Below are 20,856 nucleotides of genomic sequence, written 5' to 3' on the forward strand. Positions count from 1 at the left end.
AGGAAGGAAGGAAGGAAGGAAGGAAGGAAGGAAGGAAGGAAGGAAGGGAGGGAGGGAGGGAGGGAGGGAGAAGCATCCCTACTCACAAAGAGATTACATTCTAATTTGAAAGACTATGCCATTATTATTATGTTATCTCACCATTCCAACAAGGAGGATTGGTCGCAGGTTTATTTCTATGTAACAAAAATTTATAAGCCAGGGATCCTTGATTTAGAGCTGGAAGGACCATCTAAGCCAAACCCCTCATTTTAAAATAGGGAAAACCAAGGTCCAGGAGGTTAAGGGACTTGTCCAAGGCCATACTGACCAGCAGTGACAAAACTGGGATTCACACCCAGGTCTTCAGACTCCACATCCAGCCTCCTTCCACCGTATCACCCTGAAGGTTCATTTATATCAAGTAGCAGCTGATCACCTCCAGTTCTAAGAGCCCCAAGGAACGTCTCCACTGCCTTGGACTTCAGTGATATTCGACCACTCAGAATGATTTCTTTCTCTCACTGGCATGGCTTAAGAGGGCTGCTACTTGTCATAAACCAGAAGAGTGGGAATTTTGCCTGTTGATGAGAAAGGCAGAGATCAGAGACATAAAAAGCTAGGTCTAAATGAAGTGTTTGTCCCATTTCTATAAGTGATTAACTTTGTCCTAGAAATAAATAGCCTGAAAATATAAACTGTTTTTTCTGTTTGCTTTTTATTCTTGTTTTTTACTCTGAATGATTCTGTTGTAACAAAAATGTGTTCAGGTCAGATATTCACATCAAAGATCATGGATCACATCACAGCATTCTGTCCATTTACACACACTTGCCTTTGACAGGGGCAGTGTGGTCTAGTGGAGACATCCTTACAGCTGGCGCTGCTTGGCTTTCAACTTTACTCCCTCCTGTATGATACCCGTTAACCTTTCTGATCCCCAGACAGTCACTCCCCCCAGATATGCAAAGCACTGTGTTGGGTGCTGAGGATACAGAGATAAAAATAAAATAATCCTGCCCTCAAGATTATATTCAATAATACAAAATGACATGTGGACATACAAGTAAATATGAAATATTTGAAAGTAACAATTACAACTGCATTTATAAAGGGCTTTTAAGTTTATAAAGCATTTTATGTGTATTGTCTTGTCCAACCCTCATAACAAGCCTAGCAGATAACCCCATTTTACAGAGGAGGAAACTGAGGCTGAGAATGATAAAGTGACTTGCCCTGGATCACCCAGCTAGTATTTGAGATAAGATTTGAACTCAGGTCTTCCTGACTTTACTCATTCACAGCTGCCTCAATTGTAAACTTGATGATATTTCATTCTTAGAGTAAGATAGAAAGATGCAAGTGTTCTTTACTTTTTTGTGTGTCCTGGACCCCTCTGGGGGTCTATCTGGTAAAGCCTGTGGACCCCTTTTCATAACCATATTTTTGAATGCATAAAGCAAAATACGTAGGACTTCAAAGGAAACTAATTATATTGAAATAAAGCTGTCACTTTTCCCCATCCAAGTTCATAGCACCCCCCCCCAATCTACCCATGGAGTCCAAGTTAAGAACCTCTTCTGTAAAGTGATTGGTTGGTTGTTGCCATTCATTCTCCGAGAGGACCACAATGACATCACTATGCTAAAGTCAAGTTTCAGTGTGTCCAACTATGGCTGATCAGACCAATACGATCTCAGTGCTCTACCACTGGTCAGGCAGTGATACCCGTTAACCTTTCTGATCCCCAGACAGTCACTCCCCCCCAAATATGCAAAGCACTGTGTTGGGTGCTGAGGATAGTCTGTGTGAACATTTGGGGTAGATTCTCCAAATCGGTGTATCCTGCATTTCCTTTGAGCTCTCTCAATTCTGCTTTGCTCATAGAGCACAGCACCTTCTCTGAGGTGGGCACACCATGCTGGGTGGTCCCATGCCAGTGTTTCCCATGTCACACAATCAATTCCGAAGTTCTTGGTAATTTAAGCTCAAAGGTTGATTTGACTTAAAAAGGGAGCAGCATGCCATGGTGAAGAGGAACCTAGCCTCAGAGTGATTGTGTGGGTTCAAGACCTACTCCTTACACATGCTAGCTGTGCGGCCACAGGCAAGGGACACATCTCTAAACTTCTACTGTACCTAAAAGCTGGTGATCTCTGTCAGTAAAAAGAGTTTCTACCCTGGGAATTCCCAACACAGCTAAAATCATAGGTTCAGACCAAAGAATTACTGAATAAACAAATACCATGATATGTTTGTGCAAAAATGTACAGCTGAGGTTTATTACAGAAAAGTGTCCTGGAAAGCAAGGCAATTTTCAGGAAAACCTCTTTTTTATATACTAATAACCTGGCACAGTACAAAGAAGACTGCCTGCATTTTCAGTCAGAGGACCTGGGTTCAAATCCTAGTTCTGCCACACATTATATGTGGGATCTTTTCCAGGTCACATTGCCTCTGTGAGCCTCAGTTTCCACATCTCTTTATTAAGGGAATAGACTCAATAACCACTGAGTGCCTTTCCAGCTCTAGAGACCAAAACCTTCAATGTGGAAACGGAATGAAAACTCTGAACCACTAGGGGGAGCCTTTTTACAAGATGAAGGTCAATTTTTTCCCTTAAGTCAGCCTGCCTCTGAAAGTTTCATTTTCCATAGACTATTAAACATTTTTATACTAAAAAATAAAATAAAAATCTAGCAGAGCCTTATGCTACATGTCTTTGAGTCACCATATGTATTTGTACTTATGTATTTATATATACCCGTGTGTGTTTAAGATAAATATAATAATATAATAAATAAATCTTAATGTGTGTGCCCATGCTATCCAAAAGGAATAAGAAGGGAGTGAACCCAGATCGTGGTCATTACATGGGCTGTCCATTACGATCACATTAAACATTTATTTTCATTCAGAACCTTCCTCATTGCCCTGGGCGTGTTTAAACCACTTCTAGTCTCTTCTGTTCCCTGGCTTGGGATTACGGCTTTGTGTTCAGAGCCACAGTCTAACAAACAGCCCAATGAAAAGGACTGTTCCTTAGAAGTTGACACAAATTTGGAACGGAAACATGCAAACTTTGCCCAAATTAGCCTTTCAATCCGTCGCTATTTCCAGCTCTGTGGGAATTTCAATCAGCTTTGGGCAGAATATAGGGTGTTGGGCAGGGAAGAGGCGGGGTGGATTCAGACCATGGCCAATCGATGAGGATTTGGGCATATGCTGTAGAGACAAAGCTTCTCATTAATGGCAGTGGGGGGAGGCGGGGAGGCGGGGAGGGGGAGGGCGGAGAGATAGTGATGGGCCTGGGATACAATAGAGCTGTCCAATGTATTGAGTTTCAGCAAGTCTGAGGAAACCTAGAATTCCCCAGAGTATCTGTAGTGGCTCCTGCCTTCTCCACCCTGTCTGGACTCTCCCCCTAACCACCTCAGAGATGAAGGCTTTAGGTTATGAAAAAATACACTGAAGACTTCAAAGAATTGCTTCAAAGAGTTAAAAGCTGCTAGATCTCAGCAAAAAAAAAGGGTCTCTGGGCCCCCGTTGGTACTGACATAAACAACAGTGGGTTGTTTGGGTTTGTTTTTTTTTTTTTTCAGTACTAAAGTGAGCATCACAGCTGATGTTGGATCATAGCCTTCAAACTGAAAATGACTTTGGAGGCCACTTAGTCCCGCATCCTCAGTTTGCAGATAAGGAAACTGAGGCATAGAGAATTTTAAGTGATTTGTTCAAGCTTAGGCAGATCGTGTGTAACATTCAGAATTTGAACCCAGATCCTTAGACTCCAAAGGTAGCACTGTGCTTTATCTCTATATGCAGTTGACATCCAGTGGCTTGTTTAATCCTCTCAGAGTAAGCATTCTTTTTTTAAATAGATCTTAATTGATTTCTCTTGTTTTAACATGATCTGCATTTCCATTTATATCCCTCCTTCCACAAATGCACCTCTAGAGAGCCCTCCCATATAAGTAATCTTATCTCCACCTTAAAAATAAGGAAACTCAAGATCATAGAAATTAAGAGACTTTACCAAGGTCATTTGGTTAGTAAAGAACAGGGCAGGGAATTGAATCCAGATCATCTTAATGTTTCTTCTGTGCTTCCATCTAACCTTATTGCCTTGCAGTTAGCTGGGCTCCCCCTCTATTATAAAGATATTGCAAGTTTAAGTAAGATAATTCAGCATCTGGGGAGTTCAGAAAAGAAAGGAAGCTTAAATGTGAATTCTATTACTATGCAGATGAGAAAACTGAAGGTTAGGGTGGTTTGTCCAAGGCCACACAAATTAGAAAATTGCAGAATCTGAATTTGAAATGTATTACTAAGCATGCAGGTGCATGAATGAATAACCCTGAGCATTTGGGTGCTCAGTGAACCCAAGCTAAATGTAGTAGTCTAATAGTAATAGTAGTAGTAATAATAGCAACAACAGCAACAATAATGCACTTCAAATTTTGCAAAATACTTTACAACTCTTATCTTATTTGATCTTCACAATGACCCATTCAGCTAAGTTCTATTATTATGTCCATTTTACAGATGAGGAAACTGAAGAATAGGTTAAGTGACTTGCCCAGGGCCACACAGCTAATAAAGTGTCTGAAACAGAATTTGAATTCAAGTCTTCTGGACACCAACCCAGTGCTCTCTCCACTGTATCACCTAACTGTTTCTGTCTTATCAGCCTAAAGTAGACTTTAAATCTATGGAATATACTTCCAAGTATCTTGAAAGCCTTTGAATTCCTTGAGATGAGAACATAGCCACCATTTAAGGGAAAAGATGGTGACATATGAAAGGAATTCTTAAAATTAATGGTGGTAGTAATGATACTAATAGTATTATTTACTATGTAATAATAATTCCATTGTTATTTATTATTAAGCAGCTAGGTATCACAGTAGATAGAGCACTGGACCTGGAGTCAGGAAGACTTGAATTCAAAGCCAGCATTTACTACCTGGGTGACTGTGGGCAAGTCATCTGACCTCTGTCAGCCTCATTTTCTTCATCTGTAAAATGGGGATCATAATAGCCTGCTTCTCAGGGTTGTTATCATCAGTATTATTATTAATATATTAATAGAATACCTTCTTAGCCTTGTCAAAGCATTTTCATACTTCACTCCCTACTCTCCAACCATCTTTTTCTTGCCAACCATCTCATTGTCTTAGAGGAACTACTGCCCGGAGTTGTCTCCCTCCATTCTCCCTGCTCCCTCACACACAGTCCTGATTGGGGGATGCCCACTCTCCTACCATCTCCTTTTATCCAACTGCCTTACCACAGCACCTACCATTTCCTCCCCAACCCTGCACCCCTACAACCTTTCCCCCTTTTAAATTTTTTTTTATTTCTAATTCTAGATGCTTTCCTTCCCTTCAGCCCCCTCCACCACCCATTGAAAAGGCAAATACACATTATAGATGTGAAGTCATACAAAACATGTTTCCCCATTGGCCCTGTTGGGAGCACAGGGAGGAAATAAAGAAAAATAAAGAAAGGGGCTTTTTGCGTGTTGTTGTTTTTTTAAGCATGCTTCAATCTGCACTCAGAGTTCACCAGTTCTCTCTCTGGAGAAAGGATCACATTTTTCATCATGGGTCATTGTATTGATCAGATCAGCTAAGCTTTTCACAGTTGGTCACTGTTTTAATATTGCTGTTACTATGTACAATGTCATGGTAATATTTCACTTTGCATCAGCTCATGTAAGTCTTCCCAGGTTTTTCTGGAACCATCCCCTTGTAATTTCTTACAGCACAATATTATTCTGTCACAGTCATATAAAAGCACAACTTCTTCAGCCATTCCCCAGCTAATGGGCATGCCCTCAATTTCCAATTCTTTGCTTCCACAGAAAAAGCTGCTATAAATATTGTTGTACATATGGGTCCTTTTCCTTTTTCTTTAATATCTTTGGAGTTTAGACCTAAACTGCTGGCCTAAAGTATACAGTTTTATAGCCCTTTTGGCATAGTTTCAAATTTTCCTTTAGACTGCTTGGAGCAGTTCACAACTCCACCAACAATGCATTAGTGTCTCTGCTTTTCCACATCCCCTCCAGCATTTGTCATTTCCCTTTTCTGTCCCATTTGTCAATCTGATGAACATAAGGTGAAATCTCAGAGTTGCTTTAATTTGCATCTAATTATTAGTAATTTAGAGTATTTTTCATATGACTATTGATAATTTTGATTTCTTCTTATGAAAACTGCCCGTTCATATCTCTTAACCATTAATCCTTTTCTCTTAATTCTGGAACCATGAACCATTGTCAAATTAACTCTGCCATCATTCCTGGATAACATGTGTCAATGTAGTCCCCTGTGGTCCCACTCAACATCTCTCTATCTTTCAAGACCAAAGATCTTTTCCCTGTCCATTCCTTGTGTCAGAGTGTTATGTCCCCCATTAGAATATAAGCTCTTTGAAGACAGGAACTGTCTTGGCTTTTTTATTTCTGTTCAATTTAGCACATAGCAAACCCTCAATAAATCCTTTTTTATTCATTCATCTATTTATCTTTTCCTCATTTTGTCCTCATGACAACTCTGTGAATTAATTGGAGCACAGACCATTTTACTAATTGACAGATGAAGAGACTAAGGCCTGCAGAGATTAAGTTATTTTTTTGTTTGTTTGTTTTTGTTTTTTAAGATTTTTCCTTTTTGCTTTTTGGAGGGGGAAAGGTAGGGGAATTGAGGCTAAGTGACTTGACCAAGGTCACACAGCTAGCTTTGTGTTAAGTGTCTGAGGCCAGATTTGAACTCAGGTCCTCCTGACTCCAAGCCAGTGCTCTATTCACTGTGCCACCTAGCTGCACCACTAAGTTATTTCTTTAAGGTCATACAGTCAGTTTGTGATGGCTCTAGGACAAGATATAGGACTTGATGATGGTTATCAATGAAAAGCGTGGATTTATTTTTTAAAAGTCACAGAAATCTACTTTTCTGTTGCCTAGGAAGAGTGCAGAGAAGCTCAGGAAACAAGAGGAACTGTGTGTAGTGGCCAGTTCTTGGGTGGGCTGCTGCATCTCAGGTATGGCCTCCAATGGTAGGGGCAGGGTGGGGGGGGAAGTGTTTGTTTATGTTGTCCAATGTATGTGTTTTCATTAGCGTGGGAAACTAGTGGTTAGACTCTCTACCCATGTACATTAGCAACTAACCCACAACTTGGGTTCTAGGTTAGGGATTTGCTCAGGGTTACCCAGTCACATTGCCGTAAGCTGGACCTGAACCCAGGGCCTAACCCCAAAGCCAGCTCTCCATTCTCTGACAATGAGGTCCTTTTCTAGTAAAACTGACCCTTCCAAAATCATGCCAAGTGATATTACTTTGCAACATGTGGGTCCCCAGAAAAGCCCCCTCTTAATAGGTTACATATTAACATCATAATAAGATTGTCATTTTGTTGTATTCAGTCATTTCATTTGTGTTGGAATCTTCATGATCTCATATGGGGTTTTCTTGGCAGAGATACTCAAGTGGTTTGCCATTTCCTTCTCCAGCTTATTTTACAGATGAGGAAACTGAGGCAAAGTTAAGCAACCTGTTCAGGGTCACACAGCTAGTAAGTGTCTGAGGCCAGATTTGAACTCAGTTCTTTCTGACTCTAGGCCTGCTCTTTATCCACTGCACCACCCCAATATTATGAAACATAGAATATAATAGATGTTATTATTGCTAGCATTTAGATAACATTTTAAGCTTTGAAAGTGCTTTAAAAATATCACTTCCTTTGTTTCTCAAGTGCTTTCGTTACTCCTGTTTAATAGATGAGATAACTTAGGTAGTCAGAGATTAAGCGACTAGACAGCTGGATTTGAACTCAGGTCTTCCCAACTCCAGGTTCATTGTTTTATTCACCTAGATGCTTTGTAAGAAGACATTACATAATGTGCCCCCTGGCAGTCCAACATACCCAATTTCCTTCTCTTTACCAGCTACTACCTTTTTGCTTATGGTGGGCTCAGACACTTACTGGTTGTTGACTGTGGGCAAGTTGATTCACCTTTGGGGGCTTCAGTTTCCTCATCTGTAAAATGGGAATGATGAGAGAAATCCACTTTAGGAGGCTGTTGTGACTATCAAGTGAGGGAGGTACCACCTGTAAAGTGCTTTGTTTAAAGTGCTGTATAAATGCTGGTGCCCATTGTTTCTGTTGCTGTCTCTTGATCCTGTCACAACAGGAAGGGATCTGAGAGGTGTCAGCGCAGATTGTTGGGTGATTGACTGATTATACTTTAAGGTGAATGAGTTTCATTCCAAGTGAAGAAATTTGTTCTCAGCCCCTGCTTCTTGGGGGGGGGGGGGGGTGGAGGGGGGAAAATGAATGAACTTGGGATGCCAGAGTCTCCTGAGAGCTCCTAGTTTGCCCCAAAGCCTGAATTGTGGAACCAACAAGTTTTTCCCCATTAAAGAAACTTCTATCATTAGCAAACAAGTGGAAAGATGAGCTTAGGCTACCTCCCCCAGGTTTAATTTCCTCCTCTCTAAAATGACTAAATATTCCCAAGGTCCCTTTCAGCTCCAATAACTGGGGTTTCCCTGGGAGATTTGAGGATGGGTGCACTTCATTGTGCTCACTTGGGAGGCAAGACTGGTCCTTTATAGAGCAAATGCCCTAGAGGAAGATAGAAGATAGAGTCCCTCATCTCCTCCTCCCTGCTGGCCCCTGCACCCTGGCTGCCTGGTCTGGCTATGGGGACAGCTACTGGAAAATCCCCGGATCTACTGGGAAGAGAAAAAAATCGTGGAAAAGTCTCTTCTAGCACCCAAACATTGATCTGCCATCACTCAGAGACTCCCTCTAAGTCAAAGATTCTTTACCTGGATCGATGAACCTGTTTTTAAGATATATTTTGGAAACCATATTATGATATACCTTTGTAATCATGTCTATTTGACTTTATGCCTAGAGCCATTATCCTGAGAAGGGATCACTAGGAACCTGTCCACTGATATTTTTGGTGTCCCTTCATTTCCCTCTATTCCTTGTCTCTGCTTCATCAGTCATTATCAGTCTTCAGATATGTCCAACAGATATGTCCAGGTCCACCCATCCTTTAAAAAAAAAACACCCTTTGTTTGACCGTTTCACCCTCTAAAGCTGATGCCCTGTTTGCCTCTGCCATTTGATTTCACTCACTGCCATCCAGCTCCTCACACCCACTCATTCCTCACTCCCTCGAAATCTGGCATCCATCACCATCACCTCACTGAAATAGCTCCCTCCAATGTCACTGACTAATGCCTTGTCACCAGATCTAATGACCTCCATTTTGCTGTCCTCACCCTCCCACACCTCAGATAGTCCAAAGTTGATCAGAGTGGGGAGGCATGGACCCGTTGTGGTCTGCATTGTCCCAAAAATACCCCCATCAAGGACATCGTGGATCCATTTGCCTAGTAGGCTATCTTCCTTAGCCTGGCTACTTGAGCAATGAGGCAGGAATCGTATTGTTCACCACCACTCCACTCCTGAAATTGTCTGCCCCCTTCATTTCCACAAGAATGTGCTCCTACGGTTCCCTGACCACCCCACCTCTTTTACTGGCTTGCCATCCACCTCCCTCACCAAGGCTATCCAAGGTATCCTCCAAGTTTCTGTCCACTCTCTCTCCATGCTGATCATCAGGGAGCTTGTCTGCCCCTCTGTTTCAATGATCGGCACCATGCAAGTGACCCAGATCTCTACCTCTGCCTCAGTCTCCCCCCAGAACTTCAGTCTTAGCTTTCCAACTGCCTATTGGATACCTCCACCTGAATTTAATTTAATTCAATAAACATTTCTGATGAATCTTATTTCTCTTTTGACCCTTTTTGGAGTATTATTATTGTCCCATGTTCTCTTAGACATTCACAAAAAGTTTGGGCCACCAAGGACAAGCTTGAGGGATTGCTTGTGCACACCACCCAGGATGGATAGGGTAGACCTGGGGAGGTTGGTGAGGAAGGGGTACTGAGAGAGGCCCCTCACTTTATTAGTGGAGTATCTAACTGCATGCATGACCTCAGTTTCCTCATCTGTAAAATGGGAATGATCCCTTCCCTCATGGAGTTGTTGTGAGGTTCAAATGAGATAACATATATTAAGTCATAAACATATTGCAAACCTCAAAGCAATATAATATGTTATATTATATTGTATATATATTATATTATATTGTATATAGTATAATGTTAGCTATTATCATTATTATAAGTTGTTGTTTTTTTTTACCTTCCTCAAGAGTTCTACCTTCTCCTGTGGATTTACTTATAATTACTCTGCATTTGGTTCACAATTCTTTACTTTGAAGTTGGACGAATTAAAGAGACTTACAGAAAATGATTAATATGCCATCTTGCTGGTTATTGATCTTAGACAAGTATTTATCAGGCATTCACTATGGGCCAGGAACTGGGGGTGCAAAGACAAAAATAAATAGTCCATTCTCTTAATTAAAGAGTTTACATTCTAATGGAACAGCACAAACACAGATAAGGAATTTGATTTGAGAGATATCCTGCTATTTAGTATATAGCCTAAGGAGGTCAAAGACAGAAAGAAAGACCTCACATAAACCAACACTTTCTTGTGGTAGCAAAGACCCAGAAACAGAGTAGGTGCCCATTGTTTGGGAAATTTGGGAAATGGCTGAACAAGTCATGTTGCAGGAATATAATGCAATATATTACTCTGCTGTAAGAAATGATGAACTTGAGGAATTCAGAAAAGCTTATATGACCTGATACAAAATCAATGCACAGAACCAGGAAAAGAATGCACACAATGACTACAGCAATGTGAGTAAAAAGCACCAAACCAAAATCTGAATGCTTCAGTAGTCTTAATGACCAAGGCTGACCCTGAAGAGGAGTTGAGGAAATGTAGCCCCCTCCCTTCTTTGCCAGGGTGGGAGACTATATTGTCAGCTTCAGTTTTGGTGATGCTTTGTTTGCCAGAACTGGTTTGGCTTTTTTTCCACTTTATTTTTCTTTGTTACAAAGGTTGGCTCATTGGGTAGATAAGGTGGGAGGGATATATTTGGAAGTGAAAGGTTATGGAAAGACAAGATATCAATAAAAAAAAGGTTTTATTTTTTGAAAAGAATTAGGCAAGTCATTTCATTATCTTCTCCATCTGTGAAATAAGAGATTTCAAACAAAACCAGCTCCTTGGTCTCTCCTGGCTCTAAAATTCTATCCTTCCCCTGTTGTCTCAAAGGAAAGGTAACTGTACAAAAAATAAAAAATAAAAACCCACCCAAATGCTTGCTGAAAACAACCAAATTAAAATTTTGTTGATATATTTCACTTAGTTAAAAATACCATCTAGTGTTACTTTGGGAAGTATTTCCTGGCTTAAATAATCTTCCAACATCTGGTTTCCCTTCCAAAGTTTTCTGCATTAGCAAACCACAGGGTAAGTTACTGCACAAAGTCCTTTTCGATGAATGACTATAAAAGGAAAGAAGTTTGAGATCTTCTTTTTTTAATCTTGTTTACACCTTGAAGTGTTTTTTGACAAGATTTGGGCTACAATCTTCAGAAATCTGTTCTCTCCCAAGCAGTTTCTGAGTCACCTCCACTATTCATAGACTAGCAAGTGTGAACAGTGGGGGAACATTGAGACTCATGGCAGTGACTCATGATAAATGTCTTTAAGAACTTATGCAATGTATACAAGTGCCCTCCTTCTTCAGTGGGGTGGGCATAGGTTTGGGGTGGGGGGCAGGGAGCCCCTGGGAGAAGCTTCTTGACCTCTCTCCTCTTCTCTGAGGGTTGGGGTCTATAGATGTGGGAATGCTATGAAGAAGAAGCCGACTGGAGCATTTCCCATAAAGCTGGGCAAGCATCTAGCCCTGGCCCCTGGTTGAAAGACATGTATGTAGGGACAGCTAGGCAGTGCAATGAATAGAGCACTGGCCCTGGAGTCAGGAGGACATGAGTTCAATTCCAGCCTCAGACATTTGACACACTAGCCATGTGACCTTGGACAAGTCACTTAACCCCAGTTGCCTTGCCTTTCCCCCTCAAAAAAAAAAATAAAAGATATACACAACCTTCAATACAGGGGGCAAGGAAACATTTAAGAGTGGATGGTCACTAAATGTCCTTTAGTAAGAGGTCACACATGACCCTGAAGCAGGGAGCTAGAGGGCATGTCTACATCTATAGGAAGTGATACTCATTTCCCTTCACAGTTCTTTAAAAAAAAGGGATTGGTAGTGGGAACAGCTTGTGAGACTGTGGAAATAAAGTGGGGGGGGGGTTAAAAGACAACAATGAAGATAATTATTTTTTTTAATTTGAAACCATTTACATAATACAGGCCATGTTCCTAGATCACAGGGCCACAGATTTAGAAACAGCACCTCAGAGGCCCGAAGTCCAACCCCCTCATATTACTAAAGAGAAACCTAAGGTCTGTGGAGATGGTGACCTGTTCAGATAACAAAGCTAATCCTCATCAGGGGCAAGATTTAAACCCAGGACCTCCTGAATGCGAATCTAGTGCTCTATGCTGGTGGGGCTAAAGCCATGGGGTTTAATCTGGGGTGACCTGAGTGACCATTAGATAGATTTTGAAGGTGAAGATATGAGGAGTTTGGGAATTGTGCCATATGTTTCAATCAAGGAATTTTTACTGCATTTGATTAATTAAATACCTATTCCAGTGTCTCCAAATAGTATACGGGTGATTCAAGATTTCACCAAGGTGCTGCATTAGCAAACCACAGCTGAAGTCACACACGGACCTAGAGTCAGACCATGGGCGTGCCTCGTTGTCTAGGGACCAGCCTCATTAGGACCAGAGAGGGTCTTCACCACAAGGGTGGCCGCCAAGTGGGGGTCTTTTTCAGTTGTAGCAGCTCATGAAGACTTATCTGCTGGCATGTGGAGGGCTGGGAGCCTTCATGAGCAATGGCAGTATGTGCATTGAGTATTGAGTGCTGGGTCTGGAGCCCAAAGGACCCCCATTCAAATCCTCCTTCCGCTACTTACTGCCTGTGTGAAGTCCCTTCAACTGTCTGGACCTGAGCTTCCTCCCCTGTAGAATGAGAGGTTGAGACTGCATGTCTTTTGACATCCCTCCCAACTCTGATGATCCTGAATAAATTCTTATGGGCTATAAGAATGGACTGGTTCCCTTCTTTGAACTGCTGTTCTTCGGCACACTTAGAACTTCTTAGTCTAGAACCCAGATATTAAGGTGTTCGAGTAGAGAAAACACATCACAGTTATATAAAGAGTGAGTTGGCCATGGAGTCCCATGTGTGAACTCTGACCCCTGATGGCTCTATGACCCTGGGCAAGTCACATACCCTCTCTCAATGCCCAGTCTAGGCAGTTCCCTAAGACTAGAAATTACTGAGAGGTGCCATTCTTCACTGGGAGAAGGAGTTTTCTTACCTAGGAATTCTCTATATTAATGAAATGGTGGGTCTAGTCCCCATCAAAATGGAAAGGGACCACAGACCACCATTTATCTGTTATGGCAGTTAGTATGAGAAAGATGGGACTGGCCGAGTGTCTCTTTTTTTCTCTAACAATTGTCTTCCCTTCAAGTTCATTGAAGGCAGGTACTATTTGTGAATGAATGAATGAATGAATGAATGAATGAATGAATGAATGAATGAATGAAAAAGTATGTTTTAAGCACTAGGGATATATTTTTTTAAATCTATGCTCTCAAGGACTTCACATTCTAATGTCGGAGATGACACAAACGCGAATGTGATCGCATGTGTATACACACATATACACATACATGTGTGTTTGTATGTATACTCATGTGTGGTATAGAAATGCACTTTGTGCATACATATATTTATTGTATAATGTAATAATATACTATATGTTATATAATGTAATAATATACTATATGTTATATACATATGTTATGTGTGTGTATATATATATATATACATATATATATATATATAGTGTGTGTGGTGTAAATATGCATTCAGAGGGGGGAGGGAGAGAGAGGGTTTCGCCAGTAAATCAGATGGGAAGGCTGTCGTGGTCCTCAGGGGTCAGTGACAAATCAGTCGGTGATACATCTTCATTATTGTCGACTCTGCTGATAAGACCCTATCAGCCGAGCCATCTGACAGCGCCAAGGACTTTGTTAATGAGCCCTTTTTTTCCTGGCCTTCAGTAGCAGGGGCTGATGTGGAGGGCTCCCAGAGGGCAGGGGATGCCTTTTGTCTCACTTTGTATCCCCAGCACTAAATTAGCACAGTACCTGGAGCATAGTAGGCGCTTAAGAAATGCTGACTGGTCACTTGCCTGAAGGGAGGGAGGCCAGGTCACATCTCTGAAGGGTTTGCATCCCAGGACCAGGGACTGTAGGGGCTGAGTCAGAAGCAGAACTGAAAGGGGCGGGGGTCCTCCTCCACTTGGGTACCTACTGAGGGCAACTGGTCGACAGCTGGTATTGATAGAAGGAGGTATGGCAAGTCCATTCTCCATACAGACCTTCTATACATGATTTCATCTATAGATCCCCTACAGATGTCCCAATGTCCTAACTTATTGGGGACTGTATCTGGGATTTCATCCACCCAGGGAACTCCCTGTGATCACTTGCTCGAGTAACGCAGAGTCTTGGAGAGTTGTCTGGGGTTCCCAGAGGTTATGTGATTTGTCCAACATCACACAGCCAGTATGTATCAGTGGGGAATCTTGATCTTGAACCCAGGCCTTCCTGGGGCCTCTGAGGCCAGCATCGGTCCACTGAGCCATGACTGCCTTTAGAGCATGTCTTGACTCTGAAATGTTTGTGGAATTGAATCAAAATCTCAATTCTCCTTGTTTTCCACCTGCCATTCATCTGATATTCTCTTTTTACACTCTGAAGCATTTTTTTTTTCTCTGTGCCCTCTTGCAACTGGCAGGATTGCCAGCAGAGAGAGACGAGTGTGGGCCTGCACTGAAGATGGACCAAGAATGTCTGCAGGATCATTTGGGGGGTGGGGGGAGGACAGATTTTCTAGGTGGGAGACATTTGGATCATCTTGTAAGAAGAGAATTTCTTCCTTTCCCAGGCTCATTTTAAGATCTCTTCACTGGCCAATAGTTAGTGGTGAGCTGTGGCCAAACTCAGATGTTATGTTAAAAATTAGCATGAATACACAGACCCACCTACAAAAAGGTTTCCTAATTTATCTGAGCACTGACAACTTGGTACATCTGTGTCTCTGGCTCCTCCTGAGTTTCAATATTTTGGGCTGCAAATTTCTGTTTCCTTTCGGGGAAACTTAGAAAATTGTTTTAAAATTAAAAGCACATTAACAAACATTCCTAGGGTGAGTTCATACCAATCTGTCAGATTGGTCTTGTCAGACATGCTGATTTTATTGCAGAGACAAAGGAGAACTTTGTCTCCACCAGCAGCTAAGTGAGGAAGGCATGGCTTCTCAAAATCCTTTGGTTTCTCTTGATAGTAAGACAGGTCATTGGGAATGGACGTTTTTCCTGGGTAAGACATCTTATGGGAAATATCCTTTTTGAAGAATGGAAGGAGGGGGAGTCTATTAATCAATAAGTCCACAAAAATGGAGTACCTACTATGGGTCAACACTGTAAATAAATTTCGACTAAGGAAATGTCTTTGGCACTGTGAGAAAATTGAAGAATTTTTAATTTAATTTACCTTCATTTTTCAAGAAAAAGTATCACTTGGGGGCAGCTAGGTGGTGAAGTGAATAGAGCACCAGCTCTGGAATCAGGAGGTCCTGAGCTCAAATCTGACCTCAGACACTCAACACAATACTAGCGGTGTGACTTTGGGCAAGTCACTTAACACCAATTGCCCTACCTTCCCCCCTCCAAAACAAAAAAGAAAGAAAGAAAAAATATCACTTAACAGTTATTTTCTCAGTCTCAGAAGACTTTAGGTCTAGCTGTTTCCTATATCAAAGAATAGGGATTAAAATGTTTTAGAAAGTGACTATTTTGTGGAGGGGGTGGGGAGTCAAGTATAGTGTACATTTCTACAAATGTATGGTGAAAATGAGAAAAACTCATGTTTTTCAGTGGGGAATAAGAGGCTAATAAGGCAGGGCAGGGCAGGGGAGGGACTTCCTATCTTCACTAATTACTCTTGCTCACTCTATGCCAAGCCCTATTGTTTCTAGCTGTGGAAAAATAGCAAATACTGTGAGTTCCCTCAAAATTCAGTGCCCTAGGGAAAGGCCCAGGTCACTCTGCCTTCGTTACTGCTCCCGATATTGAGGCTTTCTTTTATCAGACACTTTTAGGAATAATTGTTAGCTATTTCAAGGTCCAGAGAAACATGGTTCCTCATGTGGCATTTTCCAGTTTCCAAATGAGCAGGCATAGATAGAAAAAGCTGTAGTCCCCCAAAGCTTGAGTTAGAAGAATTTGCATATTGAAAAATGAACGAACTACAGTTATTTTCATCCAATGGAATAATTACCACTGTAATTTGGGTAAGGAAAGCCCAGTAGCTATTTACTGTTATAAAAACAAAAGCCCAAATGCAAGCAGGAATTTAATAAATTGCAAAATAGTATTTTATGAGTACAGACATATCATAGCTCTTGGCTTTGAAAGAGCTTATAGCAGTTTTTAAAACACCGCTACCCATAATACTTATCTCTGTGGGACCAAATCCAGAATGTATTTTTCCCCCCATATGCTAAAACTTAAAAAAAATTCTTTTTGAGGCATCTTGTTCTGAATGACATTTTCTGGACAACTGTTTCGTCCCGTCGGATGACAGCGGAGGTCACGGTGGGCAGTGACAGCAGGGAGGTTCCTCTGGGTCCCTTTTGGATTTGGCCTTTTTTCTTCCTTTTAATGAGCACTAGCACATTTCCACATTCGTGGCTGCCTTCATAAAGCTCCCGAAGGTCACAGCAGCCCGGGCCTGATCCTTTTCTTTGTGCCTATAATATAATTGGCTGATTGTGCCAGTGATGAGTGAGCCCCCTCCCCCAGCACAGCCCTGGCTCCTGTTATTAAAGCCTCGCTGCTGGTTTCCCGGGGAGAGTGCCTCGCCTCAGCTCGGCTCGGCTCGGCTCGGCTCGAGCTCAGCTCCTGGGCAAGGCAGGCTCCGGGACCATTGCGGCAGGCTGAGCAGCAGGAGCAGCATCCATTTTAACGTGCGGGAAGGCGCTCTCGCTCTCCGCGGTCCTCTCCTTCAGCGGATGCTCGGCGCCCTCACTCACTCCCCAGCCTCCGAACCCTCCCTCCGCCTTGGCGTCTGCCCTCTATGATGAGCTGAGATGGTCCACCAGGAAAACTGCCCTTACCAGGTAAGAGGGCGAGCATCCTTCGGGAGGAGAGGCCTGCCTGCCGTGCCCACAGCAGCAGGTTGCCCCCTTTTCGCCGTTTTCCCAGGGATTTCGCAGTCCTCTGCTTCCTCCTTTCCAGCATAACAACCTCTGAATTGTAATTAGGTTTTCTGGGAGTAATGTAGCAGAAAACACTGCTTCTTTGGCCTTTAAAGTGTTTGTGAAATCCACAGAGGTAATCGGTTTCTGCACAGTCTATGTGCCTGGGAGAGGGAGGGGGGCTTCAAATGTAATTGAATTTCAGGGATGGAGGTACAGAAGGAAAAATATTCTGTTCAGCGTTATATAACACCAAAATGTATGGCCTTCCCTCCCTAGGTTCAGTGTGGGAATGGGTCCACCCCCCACGTTTTTAGTCAAATCTTTGCTAATTACAGGGAGAGGGGCCAATGATTGAAACTAGGCATTTACAAAATGATCCCTGCTTTGCATTCTACGTTCTTGTACTTGGCTCAAGTTGCATCTGTGTGTTTTTCTGGGCTCCTTTTATTTTTTAAACAAGATGTTTCCTTGAAATGGGAATAAACGTAGCAGGAAAATCTCGGGCTTCAGAACCCTCCAAAAACTAGCCCCCCCCCCTTTTTTTTAAGTAAATCCGCGGCTGGTACCCATGTTAGCTTGATGTTTGGAGTTATGAAACTAGTTAATTTTTGTAAAGCTTGGGTCTCAGTTCTCAGCCATTCCTTCTGGATTTCCTGGATTCTTACTGTAGCCTGAACAGTGCAGTGATTACAGATAACAAGCTAAGCTGGGTTGTTATTTTTATTTTTCTAATGGTGGCATTAAACAGCTGGCCCAAGTGCCAGGCCGCCGCTGGCAGTTGATTGGTGGGGGTATGATTTCAGTTGACAGAGCGTTACCCAGACACGAAGTGTGTAATTCCATAACTCGGGCTGTGCTGTCTTCCGTGGGACCTGTTACTTGAGACTAGCAGGTGTTTCTCTCAGGAGATGGGGTTTCAGGTGCAGGAGGGGTGTTTGACAAGATGTGTGGTGGGGGTCCTCCCCTCTGTGGAGATCGTGGAGATGAAGAAAGCTATTCTGTCTTCGGAATGATGGTTCTAGCCTTTGGGATTTTGTCAGGTTAAGTTCCATTTTTCATACATTCGTTGACTAAGATGGGAGTGAGAGGGAGGGAGGGATCACCAAAGAGGGTGAGGCTGAAATGCCTGGATTTATAATTCATATCCTTGCCACAGGAAATACATTTTCTCCATTTTCATTGTGTAGGGATCATATAATGGAAAAGAGCTTTGGATTTGAAATCAGGAAGGACCCAGGTTCAAATTCTGACACTACCGCCTAGTCATCCTGTGACTGTGGACAAGTCCTGTAACTGAACTCAGTTTCCTGAACTCAGTTTCCTTATCAACAAAATAGGAGTCATAACACAGCCCACCTCACAAAGCTGTTAGGAATAAAACCTTCTGTAAACCTTGAAACATTAGAGAAATGTGTGGTTGCCAGCTTTTAAAAATATAGATGCCGATTTAGCATCATTGTTTCCAATTTGGGAGACAGGATCATAACTCAACAGCTGGAATGGTCTTCAGAGGCCACCCATTTTACAGATGAGGCAACTGAGGCCCTGGGAGATTTAAGTGAATTACCCAAGGTCACAAGCCTCCATAATGGGATTAAACTCACCACTGTACCACATGTCCCTTGAAGATAAGGTCTATTTCACCTTTCAATCCCCTCTACTCAGCACAGTGCTTGGCACAGTTCTTAGTAAATAAATACTGGCTGAGTTGATTTATTGATTTGTAACATCTTAATGGCAATAGTGGTTCCTCCAGACCCACCACTGGGAGTTGTGGGCTTAGTGGGAGCGCATGCCCATTGTTCTTCTCAGGCAGCAGGGCTGAGCGACGGGAAGTGATTAGACCATCATAATGACTTTAGTCTTAGAGAACTCCAGCTTGTCCATTAACACCATTCCTTTAATAGTGCTGCTCAGCCCTTCCCAAGAAAAATAAATGCATAAGTGGGTCATTATGAAGAGGACAGACATTGGATTCTGCATCTTAATGGTGTTCTTCAGTTAGAACTGTCATGCAAGGGGAGTTTCTTTTAAAAACCACTCTACTGTTTGGGTACATGGTAGGGAGAAGCTTATTAACATTGAAGGAGAATACAAATTCATCTCAAAACTCTAGGCCTTCCAGGCAAACCAGGGACAGTGGATGACAGGGTTTGGGGAAGGGCTATTTAACTAAGCCTTTGGCTTGAAGGAGAGAGGGTGAGGCCAGGTGAGGTTGCTTTAGTCCACTGTGAGATCAGCAGTTCAATGCCTTTCTGCTGGTTTTACATTACTCCCTTCCTGAACTCTGCATTCCAGTGAAACTGGCCATTGCTTGACCTCTGTTTTCTGACTCTTAACTCTGTTTCTTTGCAGAGATAATCTCTCCCTCCCAAGCCTTCATCTCCTTCTCAGTATTCTTATTTGCTTTCAAGATGCGGCTCATGTAGCTTTCCTATGGGAATGCCAGAATATATTCTTCATCCTCCAGCAAATTAATAGCACTCTAGCTCTCCCTCCTCCAGTTATTATGGGTATATTTATCTGTTTCCATACTGATTCTCACCCAGTAGACTATAAACTTCCTGAGGATAGTAACCATTTTTGTTTTGTCTTTGATTCAACCATATCTAACTCACTAAGTGCTTAATTGATGTATGTTGGATTGGATGGTTTTGATGTGGGCTCTAATCTTTCTAAAAATAAGAGACTGCCAAATCCCTTGGTTTAAAAATAAAAACACTTTTATTAGTATTAGTATCAATAATTCACATCTCTTCCCAGCGAATTTCCAGTTCTTCTGTGTCAATCAAATTGTCATGTCAAAATCATTATTCTCATTTGACAGATGAGGAAGCTGAGGCCTAGAGAGATGAAGGGCACACATCTTTTGAGTAATCGAATGGAGGCTCAACTCAAGTCTCCTAGCTTCAAGATCAGCATCTGACTATGGACGAGTTCATTTTCAGAACTGTCTTCTATAAGTATTTGTGGCCCACACTCAAGTGATGGAAATGAAGAACACCTCTCTTTAATGTAAAACTTTCTCTTCTCAAGTCCCTTAGGAAGCCAGCACCTATTAACACTCACTATAAAAAATATTTGATATGTTATTTTCTGAAATATCCATTGGCTTGTGTTAATCCTCTTGTTTTGATGCTGTCAAGTGATAGGAATATGCCTCCCCCCCCCTTTTTTACAGTTAAGGAAACTGAGGTTCATAGAGCAAATTGTCCAAGATCTCACAGATAGCAAAACTGTAGTAGGTCAAGTTTCAAGCCCAGGTGCCCTGATTCCAAATCCAGAATTCTTTCCCATTGCACTAAATCTATTATATGTGTATGTCTGATTATTTGTCTTAGCACATCTCTATGTCCTAAAATATTTAAGTAGTAAAACTTAAGAGGTTCACAAGAGAATCTTTCTTGCCTTTTCTCTCCATCTCCATTCCTGAAAGATTAAACATTGACTAAAAGACATAGTCCAAAAAGGAGCCCAATTTAAAAATGGGCTCAAAGCAAATGTTACCTGTGCTC

General features: G+C 42.0%; 1 protein-coding gene across 6 annotated transcripts in view; it reads left to right on the top strand.

Moving 5' to 3' along the window:
- Positions 1-20,856, top strand: part of SCHIP1 (schwannomin interacting protein 1) — a 212,957-nt gene that overhangs the window by 114,294 nt on the left and 77,807 nt on the right. The window contains exon 1 of one of the 6 annotated variants that reach the window (XM_069083483.1): positions 16,958-17,260. The exons of the other annotated variants lie outside the window; for them this stretch is intronic. Within the exon in view, the coding sequence (XP_068939584.1) occupies positions 17,231-17,260 (30 nt within the window). The 5' untranslated portion in view covers positions 16,958-17,230. Of the gene's footprint in view, positions 1-16,957; positions 17,261-20,856 lie in introns of those variants that run through there. 6 annotated transcript variants of the gene reach the window in all.

Source organism: Petaurus breviceps, unplaced genomic scaffold (assembly GCF_028583685.1).
Source record: "Petaurus breviceps papuanus isolate PSGF00001 unplaced genomic scaffold, PetGlider_PUasm1.0 173, whole genome shotgun sequence".
Lineage (NCBI taxonomy): Eukaryota > Metazoa > Chordata > Mammalia > Diprotodontia > Petauridae > Petaurus > Petaurus breviceps.